General features: G+C 31.9%; 1 protein-coding gene across 4 annotated transcripts; it reads right to left on the reverse strand.

The window, feature by feature from the left end:
- Positions 1 to 2,663: 2,663 nt before the first annotated feature.
- On the reverse strand, positions 2,664 to 10,338 carry LOC137828633 (ABC transporter C family member 10-like). 4 transcript variants are annotated; one of them, XR_011083930.1, is made up of 12 exons: positions 9,965 to 10,252; positions 6,783 to 8,841; positions 6,243 to 6,563; positions 6,066 to 6,152; positions 5,348 to 5,935; positions 5,093 to 5,257; positions 4,380 to 4,674; positions 4,039 to 4,253; positions 3,629 to 3,923; positions 3,451 to 3,520; positions 3,127 to 3,366; positions 2,664 to 2,937 (listed from the first exon to the last, which is right to left on the reverse strand). XR_011083930.1 is itself a non-coding variant. In XM_068635284.1 (12 exons), exons 2-12 carry the CDS (start codon positions 8,826 to 8,828, stop codon positions 2,825 to 2,827), a joined length of 4,446 nt encoding a protein of 1,481 aa, XP_068491385.1. In that variant the 5' UTR covers positions 8,829 to 8,841; positions 9,965 to 10,338; the 3' UTR covers positions 2,664 to 2,824. The 4 variants fall into 4 exon arrangements, 2 of the variants coding, with proteins under 2 accessions (XP_068491385.1, XP_068491386.1); XM_068635284.1 differs by having other exon boundaries at positions 3,629 to 3,934; positions 9,965 to 10,338; XR_011083929.1 differs by having other exon boundaries at positions 6,066 to 6,563.
- Between the last annotated feature and the right edge of the window lie 9,148 nt (positions 10,339 to 19,486).

Genomic DNA, 19,486 nt, shown 5'->3' on the forward strand with positions numbered 1-19,486 from the left:
AAGTGATTTTTTTACAAAATTGTCTAATTATGGAGTATTATGTAATTAAAAGCTGTTAACTCTTTTATAAATAATTATTTCAAAATTATGGAATTACTGTAATTAATTAAAACTACTAAAATATCTTTATAATGCTTACGAACTAGTTCTCGTATTAATTCAGATACAGAAACATTTTATTAGTATAGCAACATAAAATACTGACCAAAAACTAATTAAAATGGGTTAATTCTTATATTGAAGTTGAGAATGAAAAGAATTTAAATTAAATTAATATGAAGTGATTATTATCTTTATAAAAGGTTTTGAATATTATAAGACAGAATGTGAAGTCTTATTTTTGGATTAGATAGTGATTAATAAGGAAGAAATGAGATATGAATGGAATTTTGTGGATTAATTAATGAGTAAAGGAATAAGGTATATGTCTGAAATGTGAATTAATAAAAAATGCAGTCCATAATGTCTGCAAGTGCTATTAGTATGAGTTAGGGGAATAAGATAAATATCAATAGTCAACGTCCGGATTGTAGTCCTCAACTTTCATTTGGTGTGTGTTCAGAATAATAACTTAAATTAGGTCAAAATTTGTATTATCACTATTTTTGTGCAAAAAAAAATATATTTTAAAATAACTTTTGGAGAACTTGTCAAAGTAAAAAAATTCAACTCTTTTAAGTTGCACACTAATTTTAATTTTATTTAGTGGCATGCAATGAAAACTAGAAGTAAAAGACCATATTGTCCCTTGTCTACACCATCCCTTCATGCTGCCACTTCTCGTAACTATTGTGGCGCGGGAACAATTTTGTCCATGTCTTGTATCATGGACGAACTACACAATTCATAAAATACAGAAAATAACTTGCATATTGTAACAGGGAAGTTTTTTTTTTATGTAAAAATGATTTTCAAATTTTAAATTATATAATTCGAAAGTTTTTTTTTTTTTAAAAATAATTATCGATTGTGTAATTTAGAGGTAAAAAAATGTTTTTTGGACTGTATAATTTAAAAATTGAATTTTTTATTTAAATTGTACAATTTAAAAAAAAAATAATGCTTTCAAATTATGTATTTTGGATGTATTTTAGATTTTGTATTGTGTATTGTGTAATTTAAAATTTATTTTTTATGTGAAAAATGACTTTTGAATTATGTAATTTTAAAGTTATTTTTTACTTTCACATTGTAGATTTTTTTTTTTAAAATTCATAAAATATATTTTTGTACTGAAAAGTCATTTTTCAATAAACTAGAAAGAGAGTTAAAATTTTCATATTAATGAAAATGCAAAAGGAAATTATGGGGGTGTAACAAAAAAAAATCCCCTTACAATATTCAAGACTCCAAAACGAGACCAACTTCCTCGCCAAAAGCCCACTACCATACACGTCTTGGTTGGCTGTTTCTTCTTGGACTCTTTCTTCCTACACCTCCATACCTTCTTGTTCCACCCCTATACTAAATATAAAAATACCATTTTATCCTTTTTTTTCACCCCTTGGATTTGAAATAATAAGCCTATGAATTATGTAATCGGATAAATTCTGGATTACATAATTCGAAAACTAATCTTGTGTATAGAAAAGACTTCTGTATTATGTAATCCAGAAGCTAATTACAAAAGACTTTCGGATTACATAATCCAGAAGCTAATTTTGAATCTAAAAAAAACTTTCAAATTATGTAATCCAAAATATTGAAAAGGATATTTTTAGAATAAAAAAAATTTATGGAGGTGGCACAAGAAGGTATGGAGGTGCAGGAACAAATTTCTTCTTGCACTTTATCATTTTCAAAGAATACTATTTTCCTTCTTTTAAAAATGACTTTCAGGTTGTTCTTTTCGGAATACTTTTAGAACATATTTTCCGAAACATATTTTTATCAATCTAAAAATAAAAAAAAAGTTTTGAAATGAATGTTATTGAATGATTTTTTTGTCTTCTAAATTTCTTATTCCGTAAACAACCTTAAATTACGGAACCCTCTTTCCAGAAACACTTTTAAAGAACTCCTATATCGGAATCATAAAAACTATTAAAGAATGATTTCGGTATTTCAAAAAATATAAGGGTGCACGAAGAACTCTCGTTTTGTTTCCCCCTCAAAATCCGTTTTAGATAGTTTTTATTTGTAAGTTTTAAAAAATTACAATCATAACTAATATTTAGACATTAAAAATATTTTTATAACTATAATCAGTTATCATTAAAAAAATTAACACCATTCTTATACCATCATAAATATTTAAAATATTGAATTATTTATTATTAGAGATGGAAATAAAAAAACTAATGTGCTTGGAATAAAATTTAGTAGTTAGTAAAATTAATTGATCTAAAGTAAAAAAAAATATTATAGAAAACTTTAAATGTAGGTTCTGGAGTTTAAAAAAGAGAAATTATGATGAACATCACGTAGTAGAATGAAGAACAATATAATAACTAATCGAGTATACGTGCTAAAATATAAGTTAAAATCAAATGTTAGATATAACATTAATTCCAAGATAATTGATAATGTCTTAAAGCAACTGGTTACTTAAGCGATTAAAAATATCATTTGAACATATGAGTTTTTATAAAGATTTTATTGACATTGTTTCTTAATCATTGAAAAACAATTTTCTTAATCAAAATGGAAAATTCATTTCTGCGTAGAGATAAAGTAGGTTAAATTACTAAATTGAGAATGTGTTTCTTGGTTTGTCGAAATATACTACATTTTCCATCCTACTTCTAATCTAAAGACACTTTCTTGACTTGTTAATGTTACAGATAAAAAGATATCAGAGCTTTTCCAAAACTCTTGTTCAGTTTCATTGAGATTCTGCAGACTGAAAATGAGACCAATATTCTTTGACAAGATTCCCAAACAGTGATCCCTCTCTCTTTATCAAGTTCATTGGATCATCATACTCCACCAGTTTTCCTGAAAATACATACTCATTTTATTTTCATAGAAGACAATAACTAACATTGCATGTTCAAACGCATGATCAGCCTTATTTGTTCTCTTAACGTATCTACTAACTACTAAATGATTAAATTATAGATTATTTTGGAAAAGCATGTGTTCAACAAGAATGATAAGAAAAGGGGTAGTTGATGTGCAACATACCATCACTGATGGCAAGAACCTTGGTGCAATCCATCACAGTTGGTATCCTGTGAGCTACCGTGATAACTGTCGAATCTGCAAACTCTGTCCTAATGGTTTTCTGCAAAATCAAATCAGTTGCATTATCAATTGATGCAGTTGCTTCATCAAGCACCAATATGCGACTTCTGCGTAGAAGAGCACGCCCTAAACAAAATAGTTGTCGCTGTCCCATGCTCCAGTTTGCTCCAGCTTCAACAACTGTAGAACAATTTGTCACTAGTCATTAATACTTATGTAGGAATTTGTCACTGCAGAGTTGTAACAACATAACATGAAGTGTACCTGAAGAGTCTAATCCTAACCCCTCTTCTTTCTCTTGCACAGCCTCTTGCAACTGACACTTCCCAAGAACCTTCACATTGAAGCTAAAATCAATCCACACGTAATGGAAAGTAGAGATAAAATACACACAAAAGACTTGAAAACATACTGAAAAATAACAAAGCATGTATGTCTTTACCTCCCATATCTCTTGATCAGAGTGGTGAGATAAGGGGTCCAAATTGTATCTGACTGTTCCATTGAAAAGAGTAGGATCCTGAGGTATGATACCAAAGCGTGATCTCAAGTCATGAAGTCCAATAGAAGAAATGTCTATGCCATCAACTACTATTTTTCCACCAGCTGGCTCTACCAGACGGAATAAGGCACCTATAAGAGTGGACTTTCCACTGCCTGTTCTGCCAACAATACCAATCTTGTGCCCTCCTTCAAATGTGCATGTGATCCCACGCAGTACTAGTGGTGCATCAGGCCTGTAACGTAACTATTTTGATATCAAGAAACAAATTAGGAGAGCTTCGGTTCACGGGTTCAACCCCCATTTTTAAGGACATAGAGAGCAACACATTTTGAAATAGTAATGAATACCTGCAATTCATTTATTTGTACTCGACCAGCAACCGGCCAATTCGCAGGAGGACGATTTCCTTCTATAACTTCTGGGGCCTCACTTGGTATATGCATATACTGATTTAGCCTCTCCACTGATATTATATAGTTTGCTATATTGCATTGATTTTGAATTGAAAATACCAAGGACATGTTAAGTGAAAGGCCATAAGATAGAGCCATGCCAATAAATCCTGGAATAACAACATAAGTTGAAATTATAATACTTGCATATTGGACCGAGCTTATGATGAAAAACGTCATTTGCACGAATAACACAGAAAGTAGATTTCCAAAAGCAATAATGGAAAAAGTCTCACCAGAGGAGAAACTTCCAGGTGGAAGTACGACCATGCAAAGTGCAGCAGATGCAAGAACAACAGCACTGACTGTTTCTAAACGTTGAATCAACCACTCATTTGCTGCAAAACTATGGAAGTAAGGACTAGCATTGACATCAATTAGATCAAGATTTTTCTTAAAAAAACGATCTTCCTCCTCAAAAGCCCTTATTGTCACAGCTCCAGCAACAGATTCAGCAAGATGGTTAGCTACAAAGGATTTTGTGGTGCCATTCATCCGCATCAGTTCTTTCGCAGAAGCAAAGTAATAATTCTACATAAAAGAAATTATAAGGTTAATTAGTATGTTTACTTTGTAACAAGGGTATTTAAATCTATGAAACTTGTTACGAAGTCATTAAAAGAAATAAAAGAACCTCCATATTGTGAATTTACTGGAATTATTTTTGGTGAATTGAACTTTTGTATTACACAAGTTTCCTTATTTTATAAGTCAAATCTTGATTAAATCAGATACTTCTCAGCTATTTTAAAATTCAAAATTTTCTACATGGAAATAAGTTTGGAAAACCTACATTGTCTACAAATGCTGGTATGAAGTCTATGTGTCATTTATCATCATATGTCAAACAATAATACTGTGCTGTTAAATAATTATACTCTTAAATTAATTTAAAAAATAATGCCAAATTATCCATGTAATGTAATCAAAAGAAAAATTCGTTCATCACCTGCAAGCGGATAGCAAAATAAATCATTGGGATTGAGACAAACAAGACTTGCCAAGTAACAACTGCTAAAACTGTAAGATTAGCACAACAATTTGAAGTAGCTCCCACAGTAAACATCAAGCCGAATGCAACATCAAGGTCCACAATGTTGAGATCTGAGGAGACCTAAACAAGGAAATAACAGACAAAATATCAGTACTTCCATTCATTGCATAAGATTGTATAGAGAAAGAAAAAAATGTTTAATATGCTTACTCTACTTAGTATCCGTCCTAGAGGAGTGGAGTCATAAAATGACATGGGGGCACGAAAAAGGGAGTTTAGTAGCTCTAAAAATAATGACTTTGATGATTGAAGGCTCAAAGCGACTGTAGAAAGACTTCTAATCAACAAGAACATTGCTGAAGTAACTCCAATCAACAAGTAAACGACAATCAATTTCAAAGAGCTGACTCGAGGGTTGTCAACACCAGCGGCCATCCATGAGTTTTGTAATACTTGGCCAATCACAAACGTTATTTGAGAAAAAACAGCCAAAGAGAAGAATATATATCCTTTGTTCTGATTCAGATACTGTATATACGGTTTGAAACCATGGTCTCCCTTTTCTCTCTCTTCTTGCTTTATCAATTGATCACCTTTTGATGCTTCATAATGTTTCTCCATAGATGATTTTCTAATATCCCTAGAATTATTTGAATGCTTCTGGGAAGAAGTGACATCCACATGCCGGTCAGAACCAGCAATCTCTTTGTGGGCATTCACAAGGTTCTGAAATTCTTGGCTTGAGCTCAACAAATGATGATACGGAGCAGCTTCTATAATTTTCCCATCTGACATCAACTGTAGACAAGAGTAATTACAGTCATGCTAATTTACATCCAGTGCTTTTCAATTATATAACCATTAATTATATGCAAAAAAAGGAAATAAAAAAACTACATAACTAGTGCTTCAAGATGGAAGAAATTACCAAAACAGAATCAAATGCTGGAAGGAAGTCAACTTGATGAGTCACGAGCAAGACTGTTTTCCCAGCAAGTCCTTCCATTATGTATTCCTGTCCAGTGGAAAAGCCATTTATCAGTAAAAAGTTAATAACACCAAGACATAACACATGTAGTACTGGAAGAAGAGAAATTTTCATTACATTAAACAAATTTGTTGCAGTATGTGCATCAACAGCACTGAATGGGTCATCCAAGAGATATATATCAGCATTCTGATATAGTGCACGTGCAAGTTGAATTCGCTGCTTCTGACCTCCACTTAGGTTAACTCCTCTCTCTCCTATTTCAGTGAGATCGCCATGGGGAAACAACTCCAGGTCCTTCAATAGTGAAGACCTATGAAGTGTTACTTGATATTTTTCAGCATCCATGTCTGCCCCAAACAATATATTCTCACGTATTGTACCTGACTGTATCCATGCTGTTTGAGAAACATAGGCAAACTTCCCATGCACTTCAAGCTATAAATCACAAAACAAAATCAGGTACGTATTAATCAAATCAATTAATAATATTACTACTCGAACGAATGATAGAAAAAATGCATTCTGGTAACTTGAATTTATGTGCTAGTCAGTATAACACTGCTTGCACAAAGTGAAAATCCTATCTAAACTATAGCCCATGGAAGTATGACAATTTGCAATGTTTATAATAGACAAAAAGGAACATAATCTTACTTCTCCTCGAGTCATAGAAACTTCTCTGAGGATCGCTGCTAAGAGAGTTGATTTGCCTGAGCCAACCTCTCCACAAATAGCCACCTTTTGCCCTGGTCTAACCTCCAAATTTATGTTTCTAAGTGTTGGCTCTGATGCACTATCTTCGCATGAAAAGTCGGCAGACTTGATTGTTATTGAACCCCTCATATTGTCATCGAGACACCTTTTTGTGACATTTACACTCTGCAGTTCAGGTGCCTCCAGAAATTTTACAATCCGAGTAAACGCAACTTTTGCTTGAATGACCACCCCAATAACATCAGGGATGGTTCTAATTGGATCTTGAACAAGGCGCAAAGTAGCCACAAAAGTGAAAACATTATTTGCATGCAAAGGAATATTAAGAAAGTAACATGCCCCAAAGGAAGCAGCAGAGATCAGAACAGGGCTGGACCAAAAGAGAAAGGTGTTGTATGCCTTTCTTATTTGCACTCCATACAACCATTTGAGCTCCTCATTCCTTAATCTCTCTATAGCATTTCTAAAATTGGTTTCCCATGCATACAACTTCAACACCTTCATATTCACAAGAGCCTCGGAATAAGCCTTCAATCTCTCATCTTGTGCAACCATAAGTTTGCTTTGAAACTTGTGTTGTAACTTTGCAAGTGGAGTATTGCAAAGAACAGTGATTACTATCACCACCAAGGAGGCAACTGTTGCCAACCCAACAGCACGAAAAAGTATTACTAATGAGATACATAGCTGGAAGCTAGTTGTCCAAGTCTGGTGAAACCAATAGGGAAATTCACCAATTCTATAAGCATCCACAGTGACATAATTCATCATCTCACCACCAGAGTGCATCAGTCTAGCAGAATTGGATAATCTCAATTGCTTTCTATAAATGGCTGCAGTTAGCAGTGACCTAACTTTCAGACCAATAAGTCTGCAGCGGAAATACCATTGCCTTTGAGAAAGGGATTCAATGGATTTTGCAAAAAAAAGTGATATTGCCAACACAAGACCTTCATATTTGAAACTCTCATTACCCTCAGCAATCAATATAAAAGAATTCAAAAGAAGAGGTCCTGAAGACACTGCAAGTACCTTAAGCATTGCAAAGAATCCTGATACTAAAATTTCTCTCCAATGACATAAAAGTATTATCCTCAAAACTGATGGTTGCGAGGATGGATCCTTTTGTATTTTTCTGTTCAGTTGGTCGAGAAATAGAGAATAACAACTTTCTGCTCGATCTTCCTCCCGTAACCCTGGAATGTCTTCATCCTGAAGTGTTTTCTCTTTACCCATTTTCATCAATGGATTCAACCACCAAAACGACATTCTATTGAAGAATCCCGCTTTGGCAAATGGTGTTACATATGCAATAGATTCTTTTTTATTAGACTGACCATTTAAGAGGGCACAAAGACTTTCATCAGTTTCTCCGTTAGTGTCTCCATAACTGGATTCCTTATGCGTGCATAATAACAATAACATCGCCCCCAGAAAAGATAGAATATCTGAAGCTATAATAAGGGACAGTTCTCTGCTACTAATTGCATAAAACAATGATGACGCACAGAAAATACCAGAAATCAAGAATATTATAATAGAATAAAGCCTCGACCATCTTCTTGGAAGTTGTTTCAACTTAAGACTTAACATTAAACTCACTAACAACCACGTTAAACCGTGAAAGATTTCTAGCAACCACCAATCAAAAGGCAACACAGTTTGGGTTTTCCTCAACTTTTCCTCTAAAACCCAAACGCCTAAGCACAAGTGCACCAACCCAATAACACCATTAACTACGGATGAAACTGTCTGCAAATATGAATATCTTTGCACCTGTATTATACCCCGAGATGGTTTTAATGTTGACTTCTGGATCATAATGAATACAAGCATGATAAGTAACAACACATCAGAGCAAGAGATCAACAAATGGTTGACACAAGTAGAAGGATCGATGAGAAGTCTAAAGTCATAAATGCAAGGCATTCTTCCCGCCTCCGAACAACCAGACTCCCCACAAAACACGCCCCAAAAAACCGTCATTTCCTTGAGTTCTCTGCAAAAAAAAACAAAGAAGTCCCGTAAAATCATGACTTTGTAGAGCAAATCATTGGCGTAAAACTTTGAAACTAAAACCCATAAACAGTTTATGAACAAGCTTTAGCCAAAGAGACATATTTGAGAGCGTGTCTCTATCTAAGTTGACTTTTAAGAGAGAGAAAAAAATATATAAATATTTTCCCCTCACCACTTAGATCAAGCCTCTTAGTCTAAAGATAAATGAACACGGACAAACAAATTTGCACATGCAGTCATCACTTATCATCAACAACAAGTAGAAATATGACAAAGGCGAATCATAAACGGCTAACACGAGTTTGCTTTTGCTTTCTGAAGTGGAAGAGTACTCTTAACTTATTTTCAAACATTCTCTTTTCAATACACAACTCTCCTATTGGCTAAAAATCATGTGAATGACAGTAACTTAGAAATAGAACACATTGTTTAACGAGACTCAAACGTCACTAGAGAAGAGTACAAGTAACCTGCGTTTGGTGGTGATGTATCTTAAATTGTGTCAGCTATTTTATTTCTTATTACTTAATAATAGTAAATGGTTTTGAGTTTCACAATTACTATAGTAACTAATATGCATGTTTTTCTATACATCTTCATCTTGTTCCAGTTTCATGTACTTTAGCTACTGTCGACATAGGGCAGGTTCAACTATTCTTGATTATTTATAAAAAATTGGCTTTCTTCTGCTTGGTTTAGGCCCATGATACATTAAAGTTAAACTCTAATTCCATCCATATTTTTCGTTTTCCCTTTCATCATCTTCTGTACCATTAGTTTTCTTTTTCATTTTTTTCTCTACCACTTGTCACGTTATTTCCTATTTCTCTCTCCTGCTCATATATCCCTTTTTCTCTTACACTGGTTTCTCAAATAAAAACAACTTCATTTCAGCAAGAAAACATGGAGAAAGTAACAAAATAAAAAATGCCTTCTGCTGATTTGGTTCTGAAAGCGAATGACCGAACGTTGAAGTATTCTTATGATAATATATAAAAAAAAAATGAGAGCAAAACGAAAGGAATTAATATTGAAAATGGACAAACGGAAAATGACTAATTCAATAAAATAGAATGAAAAAAGGAATCAGGAAAAAGACAAACCTGTATAGTGTATCGTGCGAAGCGTGAAATGCTCGGTGGCTAAGTGCGATACGCAAACGTTTTTGGCATTTGAACGCGTCTCTCAGAAAACTGTAAAGGACAACTTGTGTGATGGTTAAATAACAAGAAAGAAGGAAACAGAAAAACACATGTTGTAGTTCTTGTTTTGCTTTGTGTTGTTTTGTGAAGACAAGGTACGCATGTAGTGATGATGAGAAGAATGAGTGAAGAAGAAAAAGAAAATGAAGATGAAGATGAAGTAACAGTGGAAAATGAGTGAATGTGTTGAAAAGTGAAGATTGCAGGGAAGACGGTGGATTTATATGCCATACGATGTCGTCATGGCTAACGTATGTTGCTATGGATTTTTCTTCTTCTGTGCCTCACTCACTCACTTCTTGTTCAATCATGATAAAAGTTTCACACTATCACGTAGTTAATTATTAATATTATTTATTTTTAAATTTTGTTTATATTTGTTTTTAGTTAAGTATAATATTTTATCGTTAAAAAGAGTTGTTAAGTGAAATTCACCCCAACACTATCTAACTAATTTAGATTCTACTGCCATTTTCAAATAGAACATATTCTACACTTTTAACTTTTTTTCTTCATATTTTCAAATAAAACATCTCCAAAATTTATTATATTTCTTACTAGTGTGTTTTATTCTCTTTTTTTTCATACTTTTATATTTATTTGCCTTTTCTTTCTTTTTTTTCTTTCCGTGGCACGTATCCAAATTTTATTTGCATGAAATTATCTAAGATGTACTTGGTAAATTTAGTTGTTACTAACTTAAAAATTTTAAGTACTAGATTATAAATATTTGGCAAAATTAATAAATTAGTTCACAGATACAAAATAATAATATAACTATATAAGTTTTATTAAATAAAATAAAATAACTAATAATATTTTAAAAATTAAATAAAATATTTTAAAAATTAAATAAAATATTTTAAATAGAATTCTAAAAATAAAATAAAATGAAAATTATTAAGGACAAATTTTTTGAAAAACAAATGTTAAAGCAAATAAAATATAGTATGTGTTAAGGAAAAAATAAATTCAACCCTTAAAAATATTTTAGGTGACATATATCTCATCATCTGTATTAGACATTATTTTTTATTTTATTACTTACTATCATCATCAATTAATAATACATAACATATTTATGAAAAGATGTAATTTTCTTTAAAAATATGAGGCTTTTTAAGGGATATATATATATATATATATATATATATGAGGCTTTTTATATTTTATATTTAACTAAATTTTAAATATATTTTTTAATCATGTTAATAATTATACCATGAAAACTAACAGTGGATAGGAGTTTTAATATGTAAACTATATATAAGAGTAATTTTTTATATATAAAATTAATTTTAAAAATAAAAAAATTAATTACTGTATTGTATTTGGTAAAATAAATACTATTGTAGAGACTTAAAAAATTTATTGATATTTAAATTAAATTTTATTATCAATAAAATTTACAAACTAGTTTATAATTTTTTATAGACTAAATTTTAGCAACCAACAAATTTAAATAAATTGATAATTACTAAGTTTGAGTTATATTTTTTTTATTTATCTATTAATAAAGATATTTTAAATCTTAGAAAAATAAATTAATACGAACTTTTTTAAAGAAAAATGTTGAATAGTTCAGAAACTTTGCAAGAGTATGAAACTTATTTTATTTTTCTAATTTATCATCATTTTTAATTGGAAAATAATGTGAATCAATAAATATTCACTAAATAATAATCAATGCAAGATAAATGTTTTCATTATCAGTAATGGGAAATTTATTTTATCTTATACGAATACATAGGTATAAATAATTAAAATTTACTAAAATACCTATTAAATCAAAACATAAATCTCTCTCTCTCTCTCTCTCTCTCTCTATATATATATATATATATATATTAATTTAAATACAAATTCAAATTATATAAGAACTAAGACGTAAAGTATTCAATATAAGAAGTGGCATGTGATGACTTGCTAAAAATAGATTAGATGTCATAATCTCCTGATTTAAAAAGTATATTTAATTTGAATACATTGATTTCATAAAAATGAATAAACTTTTGGAATTTATAATAAAGATAGGCAGAAGAATGATATAGCTAGCTGTCCATGTTTTAAAATTATCTGCTACATTCTTCTTCCATCTGCGTCACATCTTACTTAGAATTATAAAATGTTTCAGTCATGTTAGTTGTGTGAGAAAAGGGTGATTTTTACTTTGTCAAAACTCTTATAAAATATACTTTTTTTAGAAAACTATGACCAACAAATATAATATTGCTTCGTTTATAAGGGATATTATCATAAGTTTTTCTTCTAATATAAAAATATGTTGATAATACAGTTGTTACGAAGATTAATTGAAATGATCACAAATTCATAAGTCTAGATTATATATTTATCATTAAAAAATAACAACTAAAATTTTGAGTGAAAAGAAAAAAAAATTAGAGCCCCAAACAAATAGAGATTTGTAAAAGAAAAGAAAAGAAGAAAAGGTATGATAGTTTCGATGAAAAAATAGTAGAAATGAAAAAAATTAGTAAAAAATTTATGAGTAGTATACTTGATGTGATAAAATAAAATAAAAATTATAAATTAATGTTTAAAAATTTATTAAGGTGTTATTGTATTAAAAATATAATGTAATGAAATGTTAGTAAACGTTTAAATATGTATTCTCCCACTTTTTGAATAAACCAATTATGTAATCCATGTTTATAATTTTGTAAAATAATTTGATAATTTAAAGTTTTAAAATATATAATAAATTAAAATAAATAAATAAAAAATCATGACAACAATTTAATAGAAGTAAAAATTATAATATAACAACAAGACATAATAAGTTAATATCTAAAGTAACAAAATTTAAATTAATAATTAATTTATCTTAAATTACATGAGATAATTAATTTAAATTCATGTTTAAATATATTATAAATTAAGAAAAAAAAAGTAAAAGTTATAATCATATCTAGAAAAAAGACATTTAGTAAATTATCAAAGAAAAAAAAGGAAAATAACATGCAACCATAAATATAAATTATAGTAATCCAAAAAATTGAAAAAAAGAGTTATGTTTATTTAAAAATTTCTCTAAATTAATTAAAGATTCGTGAAAGTGTGTCCATTCTTTGACAAATATTTATATTTAAAGTATAACTTTTGGTAGTCTAAATATTATTCAAGTTTGAGCATTCAGCATTCAAGTTAAGTTGGGCACGTGGTTTCAATTCCAACACATCATTTGGAGGTTCTTCATCTTTAGGATGATGTTGTTAATAATTTTAGTTGATCTTTACATGTTAGATCGTGTTAACATTAATGTCTAATTTTTTAATAATATTTTGTTAAATTAATTTTATCATCTAACTAATGTATATGTTACTTATGAGGGTGCATAACATAAAAATATCTCCTTACTGATTATATTGATACCTCAAAGTTTATCATAAAACTCAAAGTCATATATCATGATTGTAGTTTCTAATGCCTAGCCAAAATTATTAATAACATACTAATAAGATAAAATTATAATGGTATGTTGCATAATATATTTTATTTATGTGATACATCATATAGAAATAAAAGTCTATACATGTTATTAAATGAATTATATGAAAGTTGAGATTCTTCCACCACCACTACTGTAACAAAGTTAATTTTCGTACTAAGACAATCATCATAGTAACACAAAAACATACCAGGGTGAGTTAATTAAATTCAATATAAAGTAATTTATTTCACCATTATCATCATCATTATTATCAATCATATTTTCATTATCCATAACTACGAATTATTTAGTTCCTAAATTTGTTAGAAAAATATTGGTTGTTAATTAGATACCAATTTAAAAACTATTTAACAATAATAAAAACTAAATTAGAAACTATTTTTTTAGTTTCTAAAATGGTCTCTAATTTAGTTACTATTGCAACTAATTATTTTTATATCTAAAAATTGGTTTCTATTTCATGATGATTTTTTTAGTGTAACTTCTATTTATAGAAATTGATCTTGCAAGGATTCAAACGTCAAAGGATTGGCCTCGTCAAACTCTATCTTCCACCTCCGCAATCGTGACAAGTGCAAGAACGCTCTAGGAACTCCACAAGAACTCCAAGCAAACCTGCGAAACACACCAAAACGGCGCCTCTAGCGGTCGGTGGCACTCCGACGCTCAAGTCAGCCTTACAAAACCACCAAAGAACTAAGAACTAACTCTCTGCGAGACTCGTGTGCACTCTGTGATTCTCTCTTTTCTCTGTGTGTGTAAACTGGTAACTTGCAAGAATGAATCTTACCTCCCTTTGCATGAGCGCGGAATGCCCTTTATATATACTATGTTGCGCACCTAAGTTATTCGTGCATGAAGTAACTTAGCGTGTTTCTTCCACTAGGTGGCTCGTGCAACCTCAGTGTGAATACCAAGTGTGGCTTGGCTAAGCGCACGCACCAGACATTACCTACTGTGTGAACGATCACCTCTGTTTTGCACCATGCACGTTATGGGTTAAGAGAGCACCAATCACCGACTGACTTACTAGCTCTCTTAGGCCACTCTCGTGCACGACACTACAAAGCACATAACTTCTCCTTTCTCTGATACCCTGCCACGCCAGGCTCATATGCAACGCTCTCCCTGTGAATCACCCTTCGTTACCATCTTAACTGCGTGTAACACGAAAACCCGATTATCATCGCTCACAACGGATGACCGATCGGTGCACCATAGCGCCACGCCTTCTGCTTCCAGGCGCTTATCTAGGCGCTGATCGCGCATCCTCTTTTACCACCGCCCCCGATCACCGATCACCACCCTGGGTGACTTTCTCAATGACTCATCTGCTTCCCTGCCCCACGTGTTCCGCTAAGAACAGTCCACGTGACTATCTGTTGTTGATGTCACCAACTATCGATGACCGACCGGATCAGAAATCATAACTAATTCATTTTAAAATCTATTAATAAAATATTGTCTCATCTCATCTTCTTCAATATGTCTAAAAGTAAAAGCTTTTACCTTTTATATTTAAAGTTAATCACAATAAATCAATCTCAGGATTTAATTTTCATCTTTGTTTAGTTTACCTTAATACACAAGTGACCAAAATCAACCACTTTTAAATTTAAGTAAAAATCCTTTAATATATATTTATAGTAATAACTATTTTGATAGACAAAGTATTCCAATTCCTAATACTCTAAATACGGGTGAAAATTGTATTCCAGAATCAATAAATAAAGAGAACTTCATTACCTTAGTATCAACAATTTGATCGAAAAGAAAATCTCATATAATCACATTAACATTTATATTCTTAACAAACAAAATTACAGTAATATATGTGTTGTAACTTGTAATTTTACATGTGTTGTATGTTACTAAAAAAAATCATAAAATAGAAATCAATTTTTAGAGACAAAAATAATTAGTTACAATAATAATTAAATTAGATACCATTTTAGAAACTAAATTTTTGTTTGGTTTCTAAATTAGTTTATATTATTGTTAAATAGTTTCTAAATTGGTATTTAATTAGCAACCAATATTTTTGCTACCAAATTTAGAAACTAAATAATTGGTAGTTAAAACTGATTGCTAATTAGATACTAATTTATAAATTATTTAACAATAATATAAACTAATTTAGAAACCAATTTTTTTTTTAGTTTATAAAATAGTTTTTAAATTAATTACTATTACAACTAATTATTTTATTTTTAAAAAATTAATTTTTATTTCATAATTTTCTTATAGTGTTTATTGCATGAGTTGGATTGAATTATTTAAATTTGATGTTTTTCATATATAATTGTACATTAATTGGCACTTCTTCTTTTTCTTTTTTGTCAACTCCCACCCAATCTAAAGTAAGAATTAGTTCTCCATAAAGATGCAAAGTTAAAAAGCTAAATGTTCTCTTTCTCTCTAACCAAAGATGTAATGCATGCCATTCATCTCATGTCAAATCGCTGACACCAACAACTTTAGTTCATTATCATATGTACGATGTATTATTCTCTCCTGTTACTGTACTTCACCTCCTATTATTCTCTCCTGTTTACCCTACTACTTCAACTAGAAAGAGTTTATCATTTTTATTTTATTCAAAAATATTTGAGAGATACTTGCTAAAATTTTAATTCAATTTAGTTAGGAATAGTAACTCAGAAACAAGATTAGGTCAACCAAATTATATTCTAATATATTATGTTTAACATTTTATACATTTATATAATATAGTAAATATAAAATATAAACTAAAGTATAATATATTGATGAACATATATTTATTCACACTTAATAACTTTAATTATAGATTATTGAATTATAATAATAAATAAATTCGTTGTTTTAATTAATATTCATATAATTGGGTTTATTTGGGCCTTAATTATCATTTTTGGTAATTTTGTGTTTTTAGGATAAATGATTTGAAGTTGTCTACCTTTGTGAATGAGTCGAATATGCAAAAGTTAAGTTATTTATTTGAATCGAAACAGAAAACAAGCTCTGAGGAGAAGAAAGAGAAAATAAAAGTTACAAGATCCTAGAAACAGAATTGGAAACAAATCTTCTGCCAAATAAAAAGAATTATGGAAAGTTGGAAATTGTTTACAAAATTTAAACTACAATATTTTCTCAAATATCCTTGGAGCAGAAAAACCTATTAAAAAAGGGGTTTTCTTAGTTTCTTTTCTTCTTTGTAATTCTTTTGCCTTCGCATGAAAACTAAACCTTTTGGTTGATTCTTTGTGATTTCCCATTGAGTTATGAGGTTTTGATTAATAAAAGTTTTCATTTTTCAATTCTTTATAGCCATTCATCTAATTATTTTTATATTATCATCTCTCCAGCGTTAGACAAATCTACTGAAAGAATATTTTCTGTTTTATTCAATCTGTCTTTCATCTATAGCAATGATACATATATATAACCATAGCATTAGAACTGTACAGAACCGTACAGATTCTTTTTCTAACATAACATCTGTAATTAAGACTAATTATAGACCCATTAATAGTGATTATATTCCTATAATTAAGTCTAATTATAAACTCATTAATAGTGATTATATTCCTGTAATTAAGTCTAATAATGATTTTGTCCGGTAATATCCCCTTGGAGCATGTAAGTCTTGAATGCCCAACTTGACCAAGATGGCTCCAAACTTTTTAACACCGAGAGCTTTGGTGAAAAGGTCAGCTAGTTGTGTATGTGTGGGCACATAGGATGGAAGAAGGCGCTTGTGAATGATTTCATCTCGAACAAGGTGGCAGTCAACTTCAATGTGTTTGGTGCGTTCGTGGAAGACCGGGTTTTTAGCAATGTGAAGTGCTGCTTGACTATCACAATAAAGACGAATTGGGTCAGGATGAGGAACATGTAGAGAAGCGAGAATGTCTTTAATCCACTTTAATTCTCGGGTGGTCTTAGCCATTGATCGATATTCAGCCTCAGCAGAGGAGGCAGAAACCGTTTGTTGTTTCTGGGTTTTCCAAGAGATTGGGGAAGTGCCGAGTTGAATAAACCATCCGGTGAGAGATTTCCGTGTCAGTGGACAACTTGCCCAATCAGAATCACACCACCCAAAGAGTTGTAAGTTGTTCTCTCGAGGTAGGAGTATTCCTTGTCCAGGATGCCCCTTTAAATATCGAACAACACGAAGAGCAGCTTGCCAATGCTCGGAGCGTGGATTTTGCATAAATTGAGATAAAGCTTGGACACTGTAGGCAAGGTCAGGTCGAGTGAAACACAGATAAATTAACCTCCCAACAAGTCTACGATAAGTAGCCGGGTCAGAAAGAAAAGAACCAGTAGCGGAGCTCAATTTGTGATTTTCTTCACATGGTGTAGTGGCGGGCTTCGCACCCAACAATCCGACTTCAGTAATGATATCTAAGGCATATTTCCTCTGACAAAGGAAGATTCCGTTGGGGGAGCGAGCAACTTCAACCCTCAGGAAGTACTTGAGGCGGCCTAAATCTTTCATATGAAAGCATTGATTTAAGTAGCCTTTAAAACATTGGATGGCAGTACCATTATTCCCTGCAATCACAAGATCATCAACGTAGACTAGCACAACCAACTGTATGTCATTATTATTAAGAGTAAACAGGGAATGATCCTTCGGGGATTGTTGGAAGCCGTAACGAGTGAGAGAAGAAGATAGTTTAGCAAACCAACACCTGGGGGCCTGTCGGAGGCCATATAGAGACTTTTGAAGCTTGCACACTGCCCCTGGTTGAGATTCTTGGAAGCCAGGAGGGAGTTTCATATAAACCTCATCATCAAGATCACCATGGAGAAACGCATTGTGAACGTCCATCTGATGAAGCTCCCAATCTTTTGCGGCTGCTACTGCTAGAGTTGTGCGAATGGTTACCGTCTTTACGACAGGAGAAAACGTCTCGTTGTAATCCAAACCCTCCACTTGATGATTGCCAAGAATTACCAATCGAGCCTTGAATCTTTCAATTGTTCCATCCGAGTTGTATTTGATTTTGTAGATCCATTTACACCTAAGTGCCTTCTTTCCAGGAGGGAGAGCAGTGAGTTTCCAGGTGTCATTGAGTTCGAGAGCATGAATCTCCTATGCCATAGCATCACGCCACCGGGGTTCTCGGACCGCTTGAGAAAAGAACAGGGATTCCTGCTCGGTGTGTAAAGAGGCAAGAAAACTTTGATGATGTTTAGAAAAGGAATCACAATTCACAAAATCATGTATAGGATACGAAACACCTGAGGATTCTGTTGAAGGAGGTGACGGAACAGAGGGGCTTGACGGTATCGTGGTGGCTGCGACAAAATCGCGTAACCGTACGGAAGGCAGCTTCGCACGATGCCCTCGCCCAAGGGGAACCGCGGCCGTCAGCGGTGGTGAAGAAACCGACGGTGCCGTCTCCGTCGGACGCGGCGGTGGATCCGCGGGTAGCGTCGAGGCTTCTATACACGGATCGGAGTCGTTGATAGTGTGGTCGAAGTCATCTGTGAGGGTAGCATCCTCCTTGGCTAGGATGGGAGATGCAATGGGTTGGTTGACGATGCATTCATCTAGGTTTGAGGAGGCAACTTCATGAAGAAAATGTGGGTCCGTTCCAGTTTCTAAAGAGTTGGCAATAATTGGGTTTTGCAATGGTGGTGCAGTGTCCATCTTTTTGGCTTCAAAATATGGAAATTTATTTTCGAAAAAATGTACATCACGAGAGACAAAGAAAGTTTCTGTTTCCAAATCAAATAATTTCCATCCTTTTTGGCCATATGGATACCCGACAAACACACATTTTCGGCTACGACTATCAAATTTATCCCGCTGTCTATTTTGATTATGAGCATAACATAATGAACCAAATACTCGTAAGTGCGCGTAACTGGGTACACATCCATGGATCACTTCATAAGGGGTTTTTCCTTTTAGAATGGAGGATGGTGTGAGATTGATTAAGTAGCATGCAGTCAAA

The sequence above is a fragment of the Phaseolus vulgaris genome, chromosome 7, assembly GCF_000499845.2.
Source record: "Phaseolus vulgaris cultivar G19833 chromosome 7, P. vulgaris v2.0, whole genome shotgun sequence".
Lineage (NCBI taxonomy): Eukaryota > Viridiplantae > Streptophyta > Magnoliopsida > Fabales > Fabaceae > Phaseolus > Phaseolus vulgaris.